Source organism: Fringilla coelebs, assembly GCF_963513975.1.
Source record: "Fringilla coelebs genome assembly, chromosome: 3".
NCBI classification, from domain to species: Eukaryota; Metazoa; Chordata; class Aves; order Passeriformes; family Fringillidae; genus Fringilla; species Fringilla coelebs.
Window position 1 is genome coordinate 40122785 of NC_140030.1, and position 20114 is coordinate 40142898.

Genomic DNA, 20114 nt, shown 5'->3' on the forward strand with positions numbered 1-20114 from the left:
TCTGGTGCTTTTGACAGTCACAGGACTCGAGGGAATGGTCTGAAGTTTTGTCAGGGGAGGTTTAGGTTGGATATCAGGAAAAGGTTCTTCACCCACAGGTTGATTGGGCACTGGAACAGGCTCCCCAGGGAGGTGGTCATAACATCACCCTGACAAAGTTCGGGAGGCGTTTGGACAATGCTTTCAGGCACATGGCGTGGTTCCTGAGCCTGTGCAGGGCCTGGAGTTGGACTTTGATGATCCTTGTGGGTCCCTTCCAATCCAGAATATTCTATGATTCACTTATTCCTGATGATGAAATAGAAAATTAAGTGCATGTTAGCTTGTGTTGTTCCAGGGCTTGAAGGCAAATGTATGATTTGCTCCCACTTGCTCTTCAGAATATTAAAACACGCTGAGATGGCCGTTTTTGGAAATCATCCGTGGCTCTGTCCATAGCAGTGCACTGTCTGATGTAATAATGGCTTTACGGCACAGATAGATCAATGTATAGACCCTATAATCCTAAAAGAACGTGTCATTTGCAACTGAGTTTTTAGTTGTTATGCTCCATTGATGGGTGTGGGAGGATTTAGTTACCTCAGTCCTTGTAGTGGTTATTAGTTATTTTGGAATACGGCTGATGCTGTCTACAGAAAATTTGACAGAAAAATATTCCCCCTTTACTAAGAAGTGTGCCACGGAAGGTTATATAGTTATAATATTTATTAAGGAAGCTAATGAGTAAATGGGGCCAGCCCTTGAGGTAAATGTTCAGTGATTGGCATCTTCACCATAGATACCCTCTGGGGATTTTAATATGGTCTGGAATGCCTGTGGTGAAAGGATGGAATATGAATGGAAGATTAAGTTAGCTTCTTAGGCCTGTGCTGTGCTTCTCAAAGTGTGTCGTTTAGCTAGCAGATGTACCTTTCTGTCCCTATGGATTAAGTGCCCCATGGGAATGGATTCCCAAGCATTGGCAGCAGAATTAGCAGGTATCTCTTTTTAATACGTATGCACTAAAGTCATGAATGATGGCTTTGGAGTTAAAAGCAGGACAGAACACAGCAAATCACCAAGATCCCTGGCAGGTACTTAGGGTCATTTTCTTTAGTGACCATCAGTTAGGGAATCTTGTAACAAGAGTTTGTGCTGTGTGAATCCTGAGGTGAGACCCAGGCAGAGGTAGAGGAGCAGGATTTCTGTGTTAGGCTATCAGCTGGGTGTATTCAGAGCATTATCATGTTCATTCACTACTTTTCCTATTTTATTAGCAGAGAGGGATGTGTGTCTGCAGTGGGCACTTCCAATACATGGATGTTACTACTGCTGTGTCTTGATTGCTGGTTTTTTTGTTTTCCTGTATTGTGGTTTACATTTGTCACTATTTATGAAGAATAGGATCTTTTAAAAAATGGTATTATGCGTTTTCACATAAAATCATTGAATGTGCACTAGAAATCTATCAGTGCGGTCTTTCCTCCAGTAAATGAAAAAAGTAATATTTTTTGTCTTAATATTATGAAAAAAAAAACCCTAAACAGCAAAACAAAACAATCAAAACTCAGAAAGTATTTGATAGCAGTTTTTAAGTCAAACAAGAAGTTGGTTGAAGATTAAATTTAATCTTTCTGCTAGAAAAGGGGAGATTATCCTAAGGATTAATTCATGTGCCTAGTTATGTAGGTGAAATGTGTGCATGACTGTCTGTTTTAAGTTCCACTTTTGTTTTGAAAATGATGCAGTGTGATACTGTGTTCAAGGATATGCTTCTAACAGAGCTGTAGAATCAGTGGAAGAGGTAAGTGGAAGCCTACTGGATGAATTCTTTAAAACTGGGCAAAACAACAAAAAATATGTTATCAGTATTGCTCCATTTATATTTGGAAATGCCACCAACAGTGGAATAAGGTAGACACAGCTTTTCATTTTGATATGTTCTGAGAAAATGCTTAGAAAGTTTTGAGTTGCTCAATTATGACAGGTTATTACGAAGTACGAGAGCACACTTACTGTGCTACACTTCAGTAGATATCGATCTGAATTTTGTCCTCTTACACTGAAACCTGGTTGTGTATTGAATAGAGTTATTTTAAAAAGAAAAGTGGATGGAGATGTAATAACTATAGCTAGCTTTCTCCTATTAATTAATTGCTTAGGATCAGAATGTAACTTGTGGTACATGTACATTCAGGGGCAGGGGAATAGTACAGAGAGATGTTTTATTGTATCATCGTCACTGCTGGAAAATCCACTGTTCATCATTGAATATAAGATGTTAGCATAAAAGTAATTAGTAATGCAGGAGGGAACCTAATTTTGAAGTATGTGGCCTAAAATTAAGTAATTAAAAAATTAGTCTGAGTTAGAATTGTTTCTGAGCTGTATCCCTGCTGCTTTTTCTGGGAAATACAGGTCATCAGCAAAGAGCTCTCAAAGTCAGTCTGCTACTACCAGCTGGCAAGGGAACCATGGAAATGTGCCCAGATTTTTAGTGAGGGAATAAATTAAATAGTGATAAAAAAGTTTCAAGCCCTTCTATTTGTGGAGAGCATCATCAAAGCTTGATCTGCACACTGACCATTTACTTACTCAGTGCCTCTGCTACAGCCCCATGCCCTCTTAAAGGCTTTGCAGATCAAAAGCTAACTAGGCTTAAGGGATTTCTGTTATTATTGGGATTCATTTTCAGCTTTGCTTTCATGGTCCTTTGGGACAAATATGACAAGGATTCAAAACTAATAGGCAATAAAATCATGGCAAAGGCAGCAGGAAAGGAAGATGGACAAAACAAACCACTGTTTGAGTTTATGCACTGGCAATAGTAGGTGGGTGGCTGGTGTTCAGGTGACAGAGGGACTCCTAAGCTGCCACCACCTCTTTGGGGTTTTTAACCTGGCAGAAGCAGAATAAAAGAGGGAGCCTTTTGCATACTGGAACTAGTCACTAGTCAGTCTGCTCTGCACAAGGGGGTTCAGCCCTTGAGTTTTTCAAGCTCCATATTTTCATATTTATGTCATTATTTTTTGTTTTCCCCCACAGTTCTCATTTTATTGTCTTATTTAAAGAAAAACAAAACATGGGAAGTTCTTAAAATAATGTGCTGGTTTTGACTGGGATAGAGTTAGTGTTCCTCATAGCAGCTGGTCTGGGCAGTGTTTTGGATTTGTGGATTTGGATTTGGAAACAGTCCCGGTAACACAGGAATGTTTTTGTTATTGCTGAGCAGTTCTTCTACAGAGTGAAGGTGTTTTTTACTTCTCACCCCACCCTAGCAGTGAAGAGACTGGGGATGGGCAAGGGTTTAAGAGGGGACATAGCCAGGACAAGGGGATGGGCAAGGGTTTGAGAGGGGACATAGCTGACCCCTGCTGACCGAAGGGGTATTCCTGGTCCTGTGGTGTCATGCTCAGCATATAAAGCTGGGAGAAGAAGGAGGAAATGGGGGACATTCACAGTGCTGACGTTTGACTTCCCAAATCATCATTATGCTTGATGGATCCCTGCTCTCCTGGAGATGGCTGAACACCTGCCTGCTCATAGGAAGCAGTGAATTAATTCCATGTTTTGCTTCACTTGTGTGTGTGGCTTTTGCTTTACCTCTTAAACGCTCTTTATCCCAACCCACAAATTTTCTCAGTTTTACTTTTCCAGTTGTTTTCCCACCCCATTCTGGGGGAGTGAATGTGTGGCTGTGTGAGGCTGAGTTGTTGACTGGCATTAAACCACAACAAATAAGTTCTCTGTACTGACATTGCATTGGGCAGATGGTTTGGAAATTTTATAGAAAGGTGATTCTTCCAGGCCCCAGTTAACATCTGGTGCCATGACCAATTTCACAAACGAATTGCATGCCACAATGCTTGTAAAGTGAAGTATTTCAGTGAAAGAAAAATTAAGTGCACTAAACACTTTGGAGTTCAGCATGGCTAACAATCACTATCTATAAAAGCGGGGAGATATTTTCCATAGGAGTGAGGACTTGAACTATGCCCGTTTCCCAGCATCCTCTGTGGAGTGCACATGCAAATCTGGAGACCTCCTTTTATCCACGTTAACCTTCCTCCACCTGTATGGGTCTGGTGCCCCTGGGGACATCGAGGGACAGGGAACCTCTGCCAGGCACTCCAGCTCTGGGCCATTCCTGCACCTGCATCTTGGGATAATGACACTTCCCCTTGCCTTAGGTGCTCCAGAGATTAGCACATGAAAAGTCTTGTTTAAAACACAGTGTTACACTGGTGTTTTGCAGAGGCCCAAGTTGTTTGACCCTAAGTGTGTCAGCTAAAATAACATCTTGACATGCACATAGAAACTCAGCTTGGGGGAAGGAGGTAAACAAACCATCCCTGTAAAGTTGCTTTGTAATTAATATAGGAGATAATTTTTTTTTTCAAAATTCAAGATTCATTCTTTTGGTTTTTAAACTGTTGTTTTTTCCCCTAATGGTGAAGATTTTGACCAAGGAAATGATGGTGATAACATATCTTGAAGAATTATTCAGAGTGTGTGAGTGATTTGGGATGAAAAGTATGACCTTACTATCAGTATATCAGTATGTTGTCGTGAAATAAAGAATTTTTTCTCAGGAAAAATCTGCAAAATTTTTTTATGAAAAATAGATATGGAATCATAGGAGTTTACAGAATATATCCAAACCAAGTTTTACAGTTTGGCTGGCACAGGATTTACTGGGAATGGGAGGTTAACAAGCGCATAAAAATTGCCTCAGTGGCCCAGTTGTAGTCTCTGTATGTTCCATATAAACAGACTTAATTTTTCCTGTATTTGAATGAATGATCTCACACCTTTCAGTGCTAGGACATTATTGGTTTGATGCCATTGATTCTCCTTAGACTGAATGTAGATGTCCAGCTTTAATCATTTAAACAAACCTAGGGCTTGTGCCCCTCTTGTTTGTGGCTTGATTGCGTCTGGAGTCAAAGAGCACAAAGCAGAGCTGCTGTTGGCCTCTTCCAGGGGGCTCCTTGCCTTGGGAGAATGTGCTCCAGCTCAGCTGTCCTCACTGCACCTGGGCTGGCTGCAGTAAGAGGCAGCAAGTTTGCTTTGCATGTTGAGGAAGGATTATCCTGTGTTTATACACACAGATTATCTTGTGTGTATCACACAGACACCTGAGAGAGGAGAGATTTCTGGTTTAGAATAGCAGGGCACCTTAGGGTACATGTCGTGGGTTTCTGTATATTCCCTGGATTGCTGCAAGGAGCACACGTGGGAGCTCTTTGCCAGGATGTGGTATTACACGTCTCCCAGTGAACTCGGATTCCTGCTCGCAGCCTCGCGCTTGGGGACTGCTGTGGGGAGAGCTGTGATATTTCCTGGGGGATTTGGATTGGAGCAGGTTTCTCAAGTCATATGGGGGCCTTGCTAGGCCACGTTGTAAGTATGGCTTGTAAATTGTTCTTGAGGAAAATGTGGAATCTACTGCCTCCTACCCTTCTCTTTTTAGAAGTGTGTCTTGAAGGTGTTTTGCCATGTGGTTTGTGGAGTGTTTGGGAGGACTGTAATAATTCAAACTGTTTATCAAGTGTGGGAAAGGGATGGACGAGGTGTGTTTTGGAATCCTTGAGCAATTTCCTCATGTAGAGGAGCACTGTTGCATGAGTTGGGAATTTACAGGTCTTGGATGGCTTAAAAAGCAACATTTGCAGCCTACAAGGGAGTGAGAGAGAGTTATTGTGGCAGTGTAAAAACATTGTGAGCCCATGGGTTGGATGGTGGCCTTTCCATGGCGGTGTGCTCCTGTCTGTAAGAGCAAGAAAGACAGTCTTGTCCTGAGGGTACTCCTTGCTTCCCAGGAAATGGAATCCTCAAAGCAAGCTGCTCATGTAAAGTGGTGTAATCATCACTCTGTTTACAAAAACAGCAAAAGCTGACCAAACTGTAAATTTTCTGTCATTTAACCAGACAGACATTTTTTTTTTCTCTTTCTCTAACTGTTGGGTTACTACCACATTAGCTGTTATTGCTTGACATCAAATTTAATAGCATAGTTTGTATTTTTAACTACTTTCTCTCATTATGATGGCTTTCTATCCTCTCCTTTCCTCATAGAAAACATGACAGAGAAGTGTAAGAAATTCTCTCAGAACTACCCCATTTCTTTTCTGAGAAAGTGTGTATTATTTTTAGTGCCATTTAAACTCTTTTTCCCCTTCTTTTCTTATTTTTAAGAGACATATTGCTGCTCTTTCGCCCTTTCCCAGCTGTCTGTAGTGTTTAAAAAAAAATAGTTCAAGAGGACATTGCAAACTTGTTAAGTCTGAATTTTGGCAGAAAATTTTAAACTTTTGCTATAGCACTTCAAAGTTAGAAGAAACTAGAGTTTGAAAATTGATGCAGATATAAGATGGCATATTTAATGACAGATGTATCTATAGAAACCTGTTAAGATGCAGATTATCCCCCTGGGGAGGGGAGATCAAAACTGCCAATCTATAAAATATACTTGTTAGGGGAAGGCATGGAATCTATCTCTGCGAGCACTTTGATTGCAGGGGACAGTGTAGCAGCATGTGGCATCATAACCTAAGAGCAGACAAATCAGCTTGATGACTTTCAAAGCCAAGAATACTGCTGGAGGCAAGGGTACTCCAGTCTAGAAGAAATTAAAACATATAGAGACTGTTATTAATTCCAGATCTATTTTTGTGTAGTCAAATCTGTATGCAAATCCTTAGCATCTCATTTTGGCAGATTAATCTAAAAGTGAAGAGCAGTATGTGAAGGGAATGTAATGATAAAACACCAGAGATGAGCAATATTGCAGGGGAAAAGATGTAAGCTGTGTACTTGATATGAGGGGCCCTTTGTGAAGAGAAGGAAACAATTTTGCTTATTTTATTACTTTATGAGGAAACAACACTCTTCTTTCTCTTCTTCCGTCACATCTTTCCCTCCAAATTAAGGTGTCCTTTCAGAATGGAAACATATGACCCAAAATTGTGTTTCAAATGTGTCTCTTGTAGTGTAACATTTTGGAGGTAATAATTCAAATAACTAGGATTTTTATTTTTCAAATTACTAATCTGATGTCTCATTTTAGACATTGTGCTGGAAGTGAAAATAACTATATGTAAAAAAAAAAAAATTAAATTACAAAACAGATATTAGAAAAGATTGTTTTGTCTGCCTGGCTGATGACCACTAGCAATGTGAAGGCTGCACAACAGTGTGGAGACAAATAACAGATTGTGAGATCAGACACAGGAGCAGTCTTTGCTTTCCAGTGCCTGTTCTTGTGTGTGCATTTCACATGTGCTGTGATGGGCAGGGTGTGGCATAGTGTGACGGGAACAGTTTGGAGAGACTGCATCTCATCCCAGCTATCTCTCAGCCTGTGAGCGTCTCTGAGCGGGGAGCTTGGGCTGCCAACCCTCTGGAGATGCCCAGCACAGGCTGGTGCTTGCAGAGATGCACCCAAGCAACAGCATCATTTCTCCTTGCTGCTGCAGTTGAAAAAAAGACTCTAAAGTAGATACATCTGTAGTTTCTGCTATAGATTCTTGCCCCCACTCAAGTTTTTTTGGGTGAATAGAAGGTACTTCCATGTCAGCAAGTAGCTCAGCCCAGCAGGAGCAGATCAGCAGGTAAAACCTTGGCACCAAGTTCTCTGTGTTCACTCCATGTACCCCTCACATTTTTTGCTTTGGGCTAGGTTTGTTCTGCTCCACTGGCTCAAATGTTCCCAGTGCTCAGATGGTACAAAGCCAAAAGACCAGTTGTTATTTTGGACCCTTATGCTGCCATTAGGAACTGGAGCACAGATGGTGCACATCTGGAGCAGAGTGCTGGTTTGACTTGAATGTACACAGTCCCAACCTACAGCCTAAAATGACATGGAGGAGGTGGCAGAGTTGCTTCAAAATCACAATATGGCTCTGAACCAAAATGCTGCCCTCAGCCTAGCTGGAGGCTGGCAAAATGAGAATTCCCCAGCACAGAGCTTGGGGATAAAAGGGAAAAAACCAACCCAGCAACCTTAGTGGGACTGGGTCATAGCTCAGCCAGCAGGAATTAAGTCACTGTGCTACTGCCCTGGCTGGAACAGAGCATGCCCTGACAAAAAGGGAAATGTCAACAAAATGAAATGTAAGATGGAAATCCTTCCTCTCATTGCCGTGGATTTTGTCCACTTTTGGTGTGGGCCATTAAAACTGTAATGTAAATAGTTTGTCTGTCAGTATGAGTGTCACTGGTGTGTGGCCACTGACATGGCCTAGTTCTGCCCAGAGCTCGTGGCAGGATGAAAGTGGGGCACAGCTTGCAGGCATTGTTTCTGGTTCCATCTTCCCATGGGCTCAGCGTGGTGACAGAGGGGGACTGGGAAGTGTGGCAGTGCTGCAGTGACACCATGTCCCCAGAAGGCTTGAACACATTCAAAAACATGTTTGCACAGGTAAGATTACAGACTGAAGAAGTTTTCCATGTTTACTTAGTGAAATTTGCCATTTAAAACAAAACAAGAAGAGGATGATTAGCTATTAAACGTCTGTTTACTGTGTTGAGGTAAACAGCTGGTTTGCAGCATCTGCTTGGGTCAGAGTCTATTCTGAGCTTTTCTGAGGTGCTTAACACCATGCTTTCCAGACCACTATTGAAAAGTAAATGGTAGGGCTGTTTCTGGTCACTGTGGAGGAACCTTCCAACCTAAGTTTACAACTGAATGAGATGTTTTCTATAATACAAACTAAGTGCAGAATTTCTTTCAAATGCATAGAGAAGCGCAGTTGCAGAGGCTTGACCTGTGCTCTTAACGGGCAGTGGTATCCCCGTCGTGTTTCTGGTAAGGCAGAGCTTCTCTGTGACCTGTTCCTTCTCATTGATGCAAGCCCACCTCCTCCTCTTTTAAACCCTGTCACACACTAGATGATCCTCGGAACAGGAATGGGTTTTATCTTTGTGTCTTGATGAAGGTTGAATGCACAGTTATGTATAAAGAGATCCATTTTTTACTCACTTTTGGCCCATAGAATTAGCTTTACAAAAGAAGTGTATGGGGGCTGTTTATTAACGCTGTTCTTTGTTGCCATATGTTTGACAAATGGGGCTGCTTTTTCCCTTGTAACCAGATTAAGAAGTGCAGTGGAATGTGAGCAGAAGTGGTGGTATGTAATGTAATTATTATCTGCAGATGAACTATAGAATTGGTTATTTTGCTGTACCTGATCTTTCTTGGTCCTGGCTTTGCCTATATGAAAAAATGTAACCTGTATAAACTCTTTTATAGGAGGAGTAACAAATACTGCACAATATCAAAATAGACTCATGGTCTATGATCCTAAGCAGGTGAGTATCTGTGTTGTATATGTTTTGTTTTGCTTCAAATACATCTCTTGGCAAATACATACAAAGATTTTGTAAGGCTAAAAATGCTGACCATTTTAATTAGTGGTGTTTTAAATTCACTTTGTACTGATGTGTGAGTTTAACAGAGTGATGGAGACCCTGACAACTTATTATGTTTGTTAAGCCTATAGGAATTAGAAACATCCTAGGTTAAATACAGAAATGTGCTTTAAATCCCCTGTATTTATCAGTATTTATTTTGCTTGTGGTTTTTTTTTGTAATCCAGCAGCCCTGGGCAATGTATACTCAAAGTCAGCGTTCCAAAACCACTCCTTGTCATTGGCATTTCTGTTTTGAATTGCATATATGGGCCTTTTTGTTTCCTGAATACTTTGAGAACTGTACTACCTGGCCGTGACTTACTCTGCTGACTGCAAGGGTGCCTATCATTTCATTACCCAAGCACCTAAAATATCTTTTAGGGATTATTTCATACATAATGTATGTGTTTTGATTAGGTTAGCACGGCTCAGTAACCATTTCAGAGGGTTAGGGCATGGTTATGCCCTCTTGCTTGTATTAGGAATTAAAAGTCCCAAGCTTGCAATCAGAGTTGCATAGCCTGATTTACACCCACGTGGAAGAGTATTGACTTTTCTGATTGTAGGATAGGGGCTTTGATTGCTGTATTTGGAACAAAATCGTGCCAGGAGATACTTCCATGTGGTTCCCACTGACTATTTAAAGCATAGCACATACGAGGCCTGAAGCAGAAAGCAGGAGATGACACACCTGCCTCATTCTTTTCGAGGTGCAGTTTTGTCGTTGACTACAGATGCTGACTGTCCTAAATCCGAGTAGCTATTACAGGCAGCAATCCTACTTTGCTCGTGAGGGAGGCACGTATTTGGATACCCGGTCTCTGTTGTGTACCTTTCACTTGGCATTCTTCACTGGCTGATGTGAAAGTTGCACCCCAAATTGCCGGTGCTGGGGCAGCCTCAGCGTGCCGCGCTGACGGCGCGGAGCCCGGCCCGGCGCGTGAAGAGTTACAGAGGAATTGTGCACTTACATTCTTCAAACGACGTCTGCCTCGTGTTTGTACACACAAGCTCTTTTTAAGAATTCTGCTGGCATATTGTTTACGGTGGGTACTGGAAACCATCACATCTGCTCGCATCTCGCGCGGAATCTCAATGGCTCCATCACGGAGCGCCGGCGCCCGCTCCCGCGCGCGGCCTTTGTGGCGAGTCGATAATGCCTGCCATCTGCCACCGAGCACACAGCTACCTGCCAGCGAGCCGCCTGCGCTGACCTCTGCTTCCCCACCGCTGATTAGTATTCACACGCCGCCTTATTAGAAATGACCCTGCCAGGCCCCTCTGTTTCGCTGCCTTTGCAGTGCTTTGAGGCTCACCTGGCAGGCACTGCAGTGGAGGAAGCTAAAGATATAATCAGGGGATGCAGGCAGGCTTTGCAAAGCAGATGGTGTCTATAGTCTGGTGTTAAGAGACTGGACTACTAATGCAAACATTAATGCCTAATATTCAACTATTACACATTGAAATGTATAGCTATATATTGTGGAGGTTAAAAGACAGAAGGCTTAGAGACTCTGGAGTTGCTGCACACGTATCACAAAAAATTTCCTCATGGATTTTTAACTTCTTTCACTTAAATTAATCTTATCCCTTGCCAGGTTGTTTGGTTTGGTAGGCATAGCAGGAGCAATTGATTTCTCAGGTATTTTATACCTGCTTTAATCCCTTGTTTTCCATGTCTTCCTGTCTCTCCCCTATACAGGTAAAATTCTTGAATATTGTTAATGAGTAAGAAAAATATGCAAAGGGTTGGAACTTTGTGAGTTGCCACAAATGAAGGGTTGACATTAAACCAAATGAATCATTTCAGCAGATTCTTTAGGAAATTATTTTTCCTGTTGCTTTATTCCCCAAGGATAAGATCAAATAAGCATCTGAATAACAAAAGGCAGAAGAATCTCTCTTCTCACATAACAGAGCTCATTGGTACAGATAATTTTAGCACTGTATGCAAAGGAGACATTTAATAATCTGGTTTAAGGAGAATTTGCTACTGAGTTATAAAGGGAAAAAAAAGACCTTTGAAACCTGATGAGCTAGACAAAAAAAAAAATAGAGCAAGAAATGCCATTAAATTAATGAACTTAAGTGTGAGAATTATACCAACCATGTGTTGAAAGTCCACTATGCTTATTCAGAGTTACAACCAGCACACATGTTAGGCATACAACCAGAACCAGCATATGCACTTGTGGTTCCTGACCCAAGGGTAAGAAGAAGCCAGTACTGTGCTGCTGTTCCTTGCACTGCCGCTGTAGGTGTGCCTTTGAGCAGTGCTGGACAAGCCCTGTCTCGTTGCAGAACAAGTGGTTAAGCCGTAGCCCGATGCTGCAGAGGAGGGTGTATCACTCCATGGCCGCTGTCCAGAGGAAGCTGTACGTGTTAGGGGGGAATGACCTCGACTACAACAACGATCGGATCCTGGTCCGGCACATCGACTCCTACAGCATCGACGCCGACCAGTGGACCCGCTGCAGCTTCAACATGCTGACAGGTGAGCATTGTGCAAAAGGGGAACTGAAACATCTTTTCCCTTTAGATGCCTTTGGTCTGGGGAACTCCATGACTTGGTGACAAGTGCTTCCAATTTAGGGACCACTGTTAGCCTAGAAGACATTTTTCATTACAGTTCAGTGGTCTACAAAACATTTGTTTTCGTACATTGTACATTAAATTTTGAAGAAGTTGCAGATAAGTGTCATTTAATTAAGCAGTCAAAAATAATTTGTCATAAGTACTGTTTTTTAATTGTCCAAAAGCTTGTCTGTGGTATTGGTTTAACCCTGGTTTGAGTGTACAAGAGACTGATGTGTCTTTACCATGTAGCATCGTTTTGTAGTGGTTTCTGCTGGCATTATAGGACAAAGCTTTCACTGAAATCTGTTAACTCTTGCTTATTTCTAAACAGTATCTTCTTAATAAATTACCCAAAAGGACATGTCCTTGTTAGAATTCCATCAAGTCAGAAATTAATTGAGCACTTAGTTAACTACAGGATCTGTAAAGTTCTTCTTGACTTATTAGGAAGAACTGTTACAGCTGGAACTTGCAAAACACTGCAGCTCGCTGTCCCTGCCACCCCAAAGTTCACCTCCACCTGATACAATTCCCAGATGTAGTATCTCCTTGAATCCCAAGGAGAAACAGAATTATAGAATGGTTTAGGTTGGAAGACACCTTAAAGATCATCTAGTTCCCACCCCCTGCCATGGGCAGGGACACCTCCCACTACACCCATGTTGGTCAAAGCCCCATCCAACCTTGAGTACTTCCTGGGACTGGGCATCCATAACTTCTCTGGGCAGCCTCACCACCCTCACAGTAAAGACTTTCTTCCTAATGTCTAGTCTAAACCTACTCCCTTCCAGCTTGAAGCCACTCCCCCTTGTCCTGTCACAACATGCCCTTTTAGAGGTCCCTCTCCAGCTTTCTGGTAGGCTCTCTGCTGGCAGTGGAAGGCCACAGTTAGGTCCCACTGAGGCGTTCTCTTCTTCAGGCTGAACAGACCCCAGTGCTATCAGCCTTTCATCCTAGGAGAGGTGCTCCATCTCTCTAACTAACTTGGTGGCCTCCTCTGGACTTGCTCCAGCAGGTCAGTATCCTTCCTGTAGTGAGGTCCTGTGAGCTGGACACAGCACTCCAGGTGGGGTCTCACCAGAGAGAGCACTCACTCACCAGAGTGGAACAGAGGGCCAGAATCACCTCCCTGAACCTGCTGGCCACGCTTCCAGACAGGCATGTGACACATTCTTAGAGAAGCACCAACAGTAGGGTTGCTTGGTTTCCAAGTCAGGCCATCAAAGTACCTGATGGATGCTAGGGAGAGAGGCATGGATTAAAAAGGAATTACACGTGGGCAAACAGAACTAGTTTTTTATGTGTCTTTTGCTCACTAGTTAATTTTTTTATTATGTGGAGAAACAGACAGCCTTTGAGAAGGATGTCATCTGATTTGCAACTGCAAACCCTGGCACTGCAGGGGCCCTCTCATTCTGGAGCTGACCCTGTCCCACTGAATGCTGAGGCAGCCTCCTCTCTCCACTGCCTCCAGGTTGCTTCCACAACCTGCACCTTAAGAAGCTACCTAAGCCTTTCTTTCTGTCAGTACAACTGGCAGAAAATGTGCTTGGTGAACTGTGTAGTGCAGATTTTTTTTTTAGGCTGTAATTTTCCTTCAAAACTCCAAACTTGTTGGGAGACTGTTGCTATGGGGATGAACTTGGGCAGCAGCTCCTGTGATTTTCAGTGTACTTGTACCTGGAGGAGCGGGGCTGCACAGGTGTGGGCAGCACGGCAGGGGCACTCGGTGGGGACTGTGTCTGTCACCTGTGGCACACCTGAGGAGGGAGCTGATGGTCCCCTGCACAGCCACATTAATGCTCATCTGGGCAGCACCAGGCAGGGCTCCTGTAGAGAGCAAGGAACTGCCCCCCCACGCCTCATCTTCCATCTGACATGGTGGGAATTGTGAAACAGTCAAGTCACTGCCAGGAGTGTTTGCATCCCATTTCAGAACTCCGGCATTTGGTGTTAAAAGGGTTAATTAAACACTGAAAGTGGTTTCTATTTCCTTCTTTGCTTTAGGTCAAAATGAGTCTGGAGTTGCTGTCCACAATGGTAGAATATATTTAGTTGGTGGCTATTCGATTTGGACAAATGAGCCTTTGGCATGTATCCAGGTGAGCGACTCAGGTTTCTTTTAAAGTCTTTTCCAATAATCTTGCAAGTATAAGTTTTGCACAGTGGTTATTAAAAAAGGAAAATACATGTGAAGAGGACAGATTAAGGATATTTCTTATGCAGCCACTGAACTTGCATAAACAGAGGAAATACTGTAGAAATTAAAAGTATTTCCAGATGAGCCAATAGATGCAATTCCTCTAAGATATTCCAGTAAACCAGGGTTGAATTGTCTTTCCTTTGGCAAGGTTTGGATAAAATAACGTATATATATTCACCGGTTATACAATCAAGTTCAGAATTAAAAGGGTTGCAGAAATGGATGATGGGGCTAAGAATTTTTCAGTCCTTACTGGGATTTTTCTTTTCTTTCCAAGTTGTGTTTCTGAAGGGCAGCCAGAGTTGTTCATTGACCAAGTGCAGTCAGCCTGCTACCTGCCCTACTGCTTACTGCCTTAAAGTTTCAGTGGAAGTTTTTTGATCCCTGCCCTAGGCAATAGGTTGTCCTACAAACTCATCTGCTCCCCCATCTTTTATAAAAACAGCTCACCTGCAGATCCATGGCTTTCAGGTATTTTGGTACAGAAATTAGGAATTCTTATCTTTCTGCATGTTTCTGAGTGAAGCAGTTCTGCATCACAGCCACTGCTTTGTCACCAGCTGGGCAGTTAAAGGCAGAAACTCCTGTTCATATTTCAGTTTCTGCACTTTTGCTGATAAACAGCATTTTTATTAGCTTCCAACTTTTTGGATTTTAGAATTTCACCTCCAAACTGTCCCATAAGACTTGAAGTTAGGCTTAGCAGAAGAAGGGAGTATATTGCGTTGCCAAGCTGCTGGTCTGACACTGAACACATAGCAGCATGAATTTGTAAAGAGTAACATAACTCAAGATAAAATGTTAAAAATGTGTCTGGTCACTAGTATAATTGTGTTTTAGCAAGTTGTTGGATACCACACCAAAAAAATTATTGGAAAAAGTCATTCAGGCTGGCTTGGATATAGCTGACATAAAATGCTTAGATGGAGTAATAGCACCGTATAGAGGTAGCAGCTGTGCTCCACCAGTGGGCTCGTTTATAATCAACAGGTACTCTGCAGTATTGCACCTGGGTTTTAATACGGCTTAGTGACAAGCAAAAATAATCCTGGGATCTTGCTTTCTTAAATGGACATTTGTCCACATCCCCAGACTGGTTGTGAACTGGCAGCCTGCCTGACACAGTACCCACATAAAAGGGAAAAGAAATATAATGAGTGATTTGGCAGAGCTGTGTGTGCTGTCCCTCCTCAGCTGTTGGCAGTGTGCCTGGCTTTAACCAGCAAAACTAGCCCTTTTATCTGCCAGTTGAGGAAAACTGAGGTTGCTCTCTCCTTTGGAAGAAAAAATTCCACTTTTTCTTTACATTTCTTTGCTTACTTTAAGTCAGTCATTTATTTGGCATTCCCTTCTTCCACAGAGCTTCTGTGCCCCCTAAATACCTTGGAGCTGACAATTTGTGCTCTGTGCTAACAGGAGCCCTTCTGTGCAGAGTAACCCACTTGCATGGCTGTGCATTCTCCTGCCAGGAAGCAGGATCCAATGTCATTGTTTGCTCCCGAGTGGCTGAGCACTCAGGTTTTGGGTTGGGTGATGAGAACAGCAAATGGATCACCAGATCCATAAATAATCTAAAAATGATCTGAAACTACCTTTATGCTGGGATTAATAGTAAATACATGAGGTAGGTGCCAGCAAATTTGTTTCAGCTTTCTTCTGTGATCCCAAAACTATTTTGTATGCTTTGCCATGCAGGTGCTGGATGTTAGCAAGGAGGGGAAGGAAGAGGTATTCTATGGGCCTACGCTCCCCTTTGCTTCCAATGGAATAGCAGCCTGCTTTCTTCCAGCTCCTTATTTCACATGCCCCAACCTTCAGACTCTGCAAGTGCCTCACCACAGGATCGGCACAATGTGACACATTCCTTGCGCTTCACGGAATTGGAAGTGGAGGAGGAAAACATCAAACCCCACAGGGTTTGATAGAAGGGTTTCTCTGGGTCAGTGAGAAGAATCAATCCACTTGGGCTGCTGCTTTACCATCACACATTTGTCTTAAAGTCAGATCCCAGCAGGCAGGAAGGAAGTCCCAAAGGCTGCGTGCGGTTTCTCTCCTCGGCCTCAGACGTAGCAGCAGATCTGTGAGCGCGTCGTGCGTTTCTGCCGGTGACCACTCGCTACGTGTCTTCTTCATTTCCTTATGCAACTTCGTCAGGCGCTGTGGATGCTCTCAGCTCTTCCTGGGCCGCTGCTCTTTGGAGTTTGCACATTCAGTTGTTCACCAGTGGCGCTTTCAAAGACAATAAAAAAGCTCTGTTTATGTTGACAAAGATGATATAATACTGTGCTAATTATGCAACTTACTCAATACCTTTGGCAAAAAGAATAACAAATGTGTTGACTTCCAATTCCGAACTCCATCGTTTACAGTTTCTCATTTAATAATACTTCATTTGAAATTTAAATACTTCAAAACAGATTAAAACAAAAATAAAAAACAAACAAGCCCTATAGGGTACGAGGAACAGATAAAAATTGTCTCAGCTGAAAGGCAAAGAAAATTAAGCCTCACGGTTAAACCCAAGTCTGAACTGAATGTGTTTGTCTGAGAATCTAAAGATTGTTTGGGATGTCATTTACTAAGGTCTGTTACCAAATAAATGTTACCTTCTGTCATATGATCAATTCTTCCTGACAGCTGGAGTCTTTTAATGGTGGAGATCAGCCTCTTTACTGTATAATTAAAATGTGCCATTTACTTAATATTTTTAATATCCAGTTTGCAAGGGGTCACCACATTTACAATTATCAATGAACAGTCTCATTTTGTCCAACATATGGTCCCACAAATCACTGGTCTCCAGAGGCTAAACAGGTGTAGAACAATGTCAATATTTATTTATTTATTCTTTCAGTTTATATAGCGTGTCTCCTTTCCACTCTCCAGGCATATGCCAGCTCACAGCAAATACTCTAACCTGATGTATTTTGGCTTTGCTTGGCTACTGCAGTCCCTGTCTCTTATCTCTGTGTTTTATTTACATATTGAACAAAAATGTCAATGTTTGTAAATATTAACCAAGCATGTAATTAAATCTTTCTCTATTTCTGATTTATGGATACTCTGCACTTCTCTGCCTTACCTACTGATCAGCTCCCTGACACTGTGCTGCCTGAGCAGACCTATCAAATTCCTGCTGATGCTCCTGCTAATACCACATGTGGAATGTGCTGCAGCAGTAGCCCGTGCCTGCTGGATAGGAACAGACTTGACTTCATCCAGTGAGCAGCACATTCTAATCAAAACTATCTTTGAAGGGTCTGATACAGGGAGGTAACGTTATTATCATTTCTGTCTCCCGCTGGGCAGTGTGGAACATCCCCTTTCCTTTTCCATACTTATCAGGTTAGAATGTTTTATGGTTGGGTTTTTGGTTGTTGGTTTTTTTTTTTTTCTGAGCTTCCTCACTTTCCTTGCCTCGAGCAGAGCTGCAGCTGCACAGTCTTTGCCTGGCACACTGACTCGAGCTGCTAACACCATCTCCCTCTGTGCACCAAGCACGCCTATATCTAGGCAGCACTTTTCTCTATGCTGCGTGGGAGCTGGATAGGCTGTACATCAAGACATGTTTTAATTTCTTGGTTTCATTTGTTTGATCTCCTGGAAAGCTGCATGCTCTGACAGCTCTCTGAACAGTCCATGTACAGAAATTGTTTCCCTGTGTGGGTAGCAGGGCCCAATCCAGGCAAGTATACAAACTTTGACTTAGGTGTGGCTTTCAGGGACACAAATGGAGTGCATGTCTCATTTCCAAGAGGAGAGTGGCTAAAATAATCAAAACCTGTGCAGGGGCTTTGAGTCTCATCCTAGAGGTACCACACCAGGTGAGTGATCCACTTTTGTTTCGGGGGCAGAACTGACACTTCCTGTTAGCAAAGCCCAGGGCACTTCTGGACAATTGTGCAAAGTATGTTTTCTGTGTCTCAGCTTAGTTTGGAGACTTTTATTCCTAGGTCTCATAGCTTACTATGGCTGTAGCAATGGAATAATATCTAAACTGCTGCTTCTGGAGAGCGGGGGGAGGGATCAGGATGACTGCTGAGCAGTGGCAGAAAGTGGCAGCAGTGGCCTTTGAGAAGCAGAGGGGGGCAGCTTCCTTATGCAAAGCAGCATGCGCCTCTTGGTCCGAGGTCTGAAAGGCAAGAAAGTTGTTTATCATGTTTGCTCTGCCCTTTAGACACTTCTACTGCTCTGGTTGTTGTCACCAATTGTCTGCACTGTGAATGGCAGTTTTAAACAGCTGTGCAATTGCATTATATTGGTTAGGGGTGCCTCTGCCACAGAGCCTCAGGACAACACATATGCTCCTATTAGTGTCAGGATCCTGCTCTGGCTCTTAATCATCAGGCTCCACTGATTACAGAGGTCTTTCACAGCAGCCTCTTAGTCATTTAAGTTTTTGTGTCACACTTTCCTATCTGGGTCTTTCTGCTTTTGTTGCAGGACCTGCAGGACAGATGGAGGGTGCTTTGCTGCACCTGAAGTCAGAAAATGCCTCATAGCCCTTCCCAGGTGAGCAAAACCCAGTTAATTATTGCCAGGTAAGAAAAGAGAGGAGTGTGGATGCAAAGAGCAGACAGAGAGCACCCTGCTGTGGCTGAGGGGTCTCAGCTGGAAGGAGTGAGGATGGGAGAGCAAGGCTGGCTTCACCTGGCACCTGCAGCTGGGCAGGACTCCTGCAAAGGCTGCCTGGTGAGCTGAAGTTTCTGAATCATCATGTCCTCACTCTGCCATCCTTCCATTGAATGTCTCTGGCTTCTAAAACTGCCAAGATTGCAGAATCCTGTGTATGACCTCCCGATCCACCTGTGATGTTCTAAATTTTGTACCATTTTGGGCAGACATGACTCTGAACCCAACCTTTGTCCCTGTCCAGCCTGCTGGTTTTGGTATGTGTCTCTCACACAGTTTAGCTCAGTTTTTCCACACAGCCTTAAAGTTGTCCAGAACAAGAATATTATTTTCATGCTTGCTGGTTCTGTTGCCAGTCTGACCGTCTTAGTGGGAGAGCAGATGCCAGCACAAGTCATTTATCCAGCTAGGAGTGTGCAAGGTAAGGGGACAAGTTGCAACCAGTGAGAACTCTCTACTGCTTCAGGGAAAGAGGTGTTCTTACCAGCAAATAATGCAGCAGTCACTGACTGCCCTGTTTGGAAAAAAGTGCAGTTCTGTGCCCTGAATTCCTTAGATTTAAACACTAAGGCTATGTATATCTGCAGCTAAGACTTTTGGGCCACAAGGTCTTGAAGAGCTGTACTGAAGAGCTAGTCTCTGATCTTTTTCAGGCCACACCCATAATGAATAATATTCCATCCTTTATATAGCTTTCATTAAAGTATATAAATATATATACTTCACAAGCAGCAGCAGCACTAACATCCTCTTCTGCCACTTTGGTGTCTCTTGAGCATTTCACACCCAAGTGCTGACTAAAGGAACACTCACATTTGATAAGCCAGTGTGCAGCAGTTCTGCTTCTGTACAGTAATGTTTTTGTAATCCTTTAACTTCTAGTTGTAGCTTACGATTTTCTTCTTAGTTTAGCAGCTTTGGAGCCAAGTTCCTGACTTTCAGAAGAGCTGAAACTTCTGTAACTCTTTTTCATCTAAATTTTGCCTTCCCCAGTTACTCTCCCCCAAACCTGTACAGACATTTAGTACATCAGTCGCAGAATGGTGGAGAAACAGATAATTGAATATTCACACATGCAGAAACAACCCAGGCAGAATGTGGAACAATGTGGAAACAGGCGCGAAAAGAGGCGGCATCTGTTTATTGAAAATTAAAATGTAGAATAAATTAAGAGGGCAAGGTTAAAACACTTCATCTGCAGACAGAGTTTGTAGGGGAAGAAGACTGCAGGAAATTTAGCACATACACTGTGTATAAAGGACTTATGCAGTTCTATTTTTGCAAAATGAGGAGTTTTTTCCCCCTCCAA

At 42.8% G+C, this 20114-nt stretch overlaps 1 protein-coding gene across 1 annotated transcript in view; it reads left to right on the plus strand.

Moving 5' to 3' along the window:
- KLHL32 (kelch like family member 32) overlaps positions 1 to 16030 on the plus strand; it is a gene marked incomplete at both ends in the record, with an annotated part of 94021 nt that extends 77991 nt beyond the window's left edge. The window contains 4 exons of the mRNA XM_084202353.1: positions 9233 to 9291; positions 11695 to 11887; positions 13978 to 14072; positions 15869 to 16030. Coding sequence (XP_084058479.1) covers positions 9233 to 9291; positions 11695 to 11887; positions 13978 to 14072; positions 15869 to 16030 — 509 coding nt within the window. The remainder of the gene's footprint in view (positions 1 to 9232; positions 9292 to 11694; positions 11888 to 13977; positions 14073 to 15868) is intronic.
- Positions 16031 to 20114: the final 4084 nt, after the last annotated feature.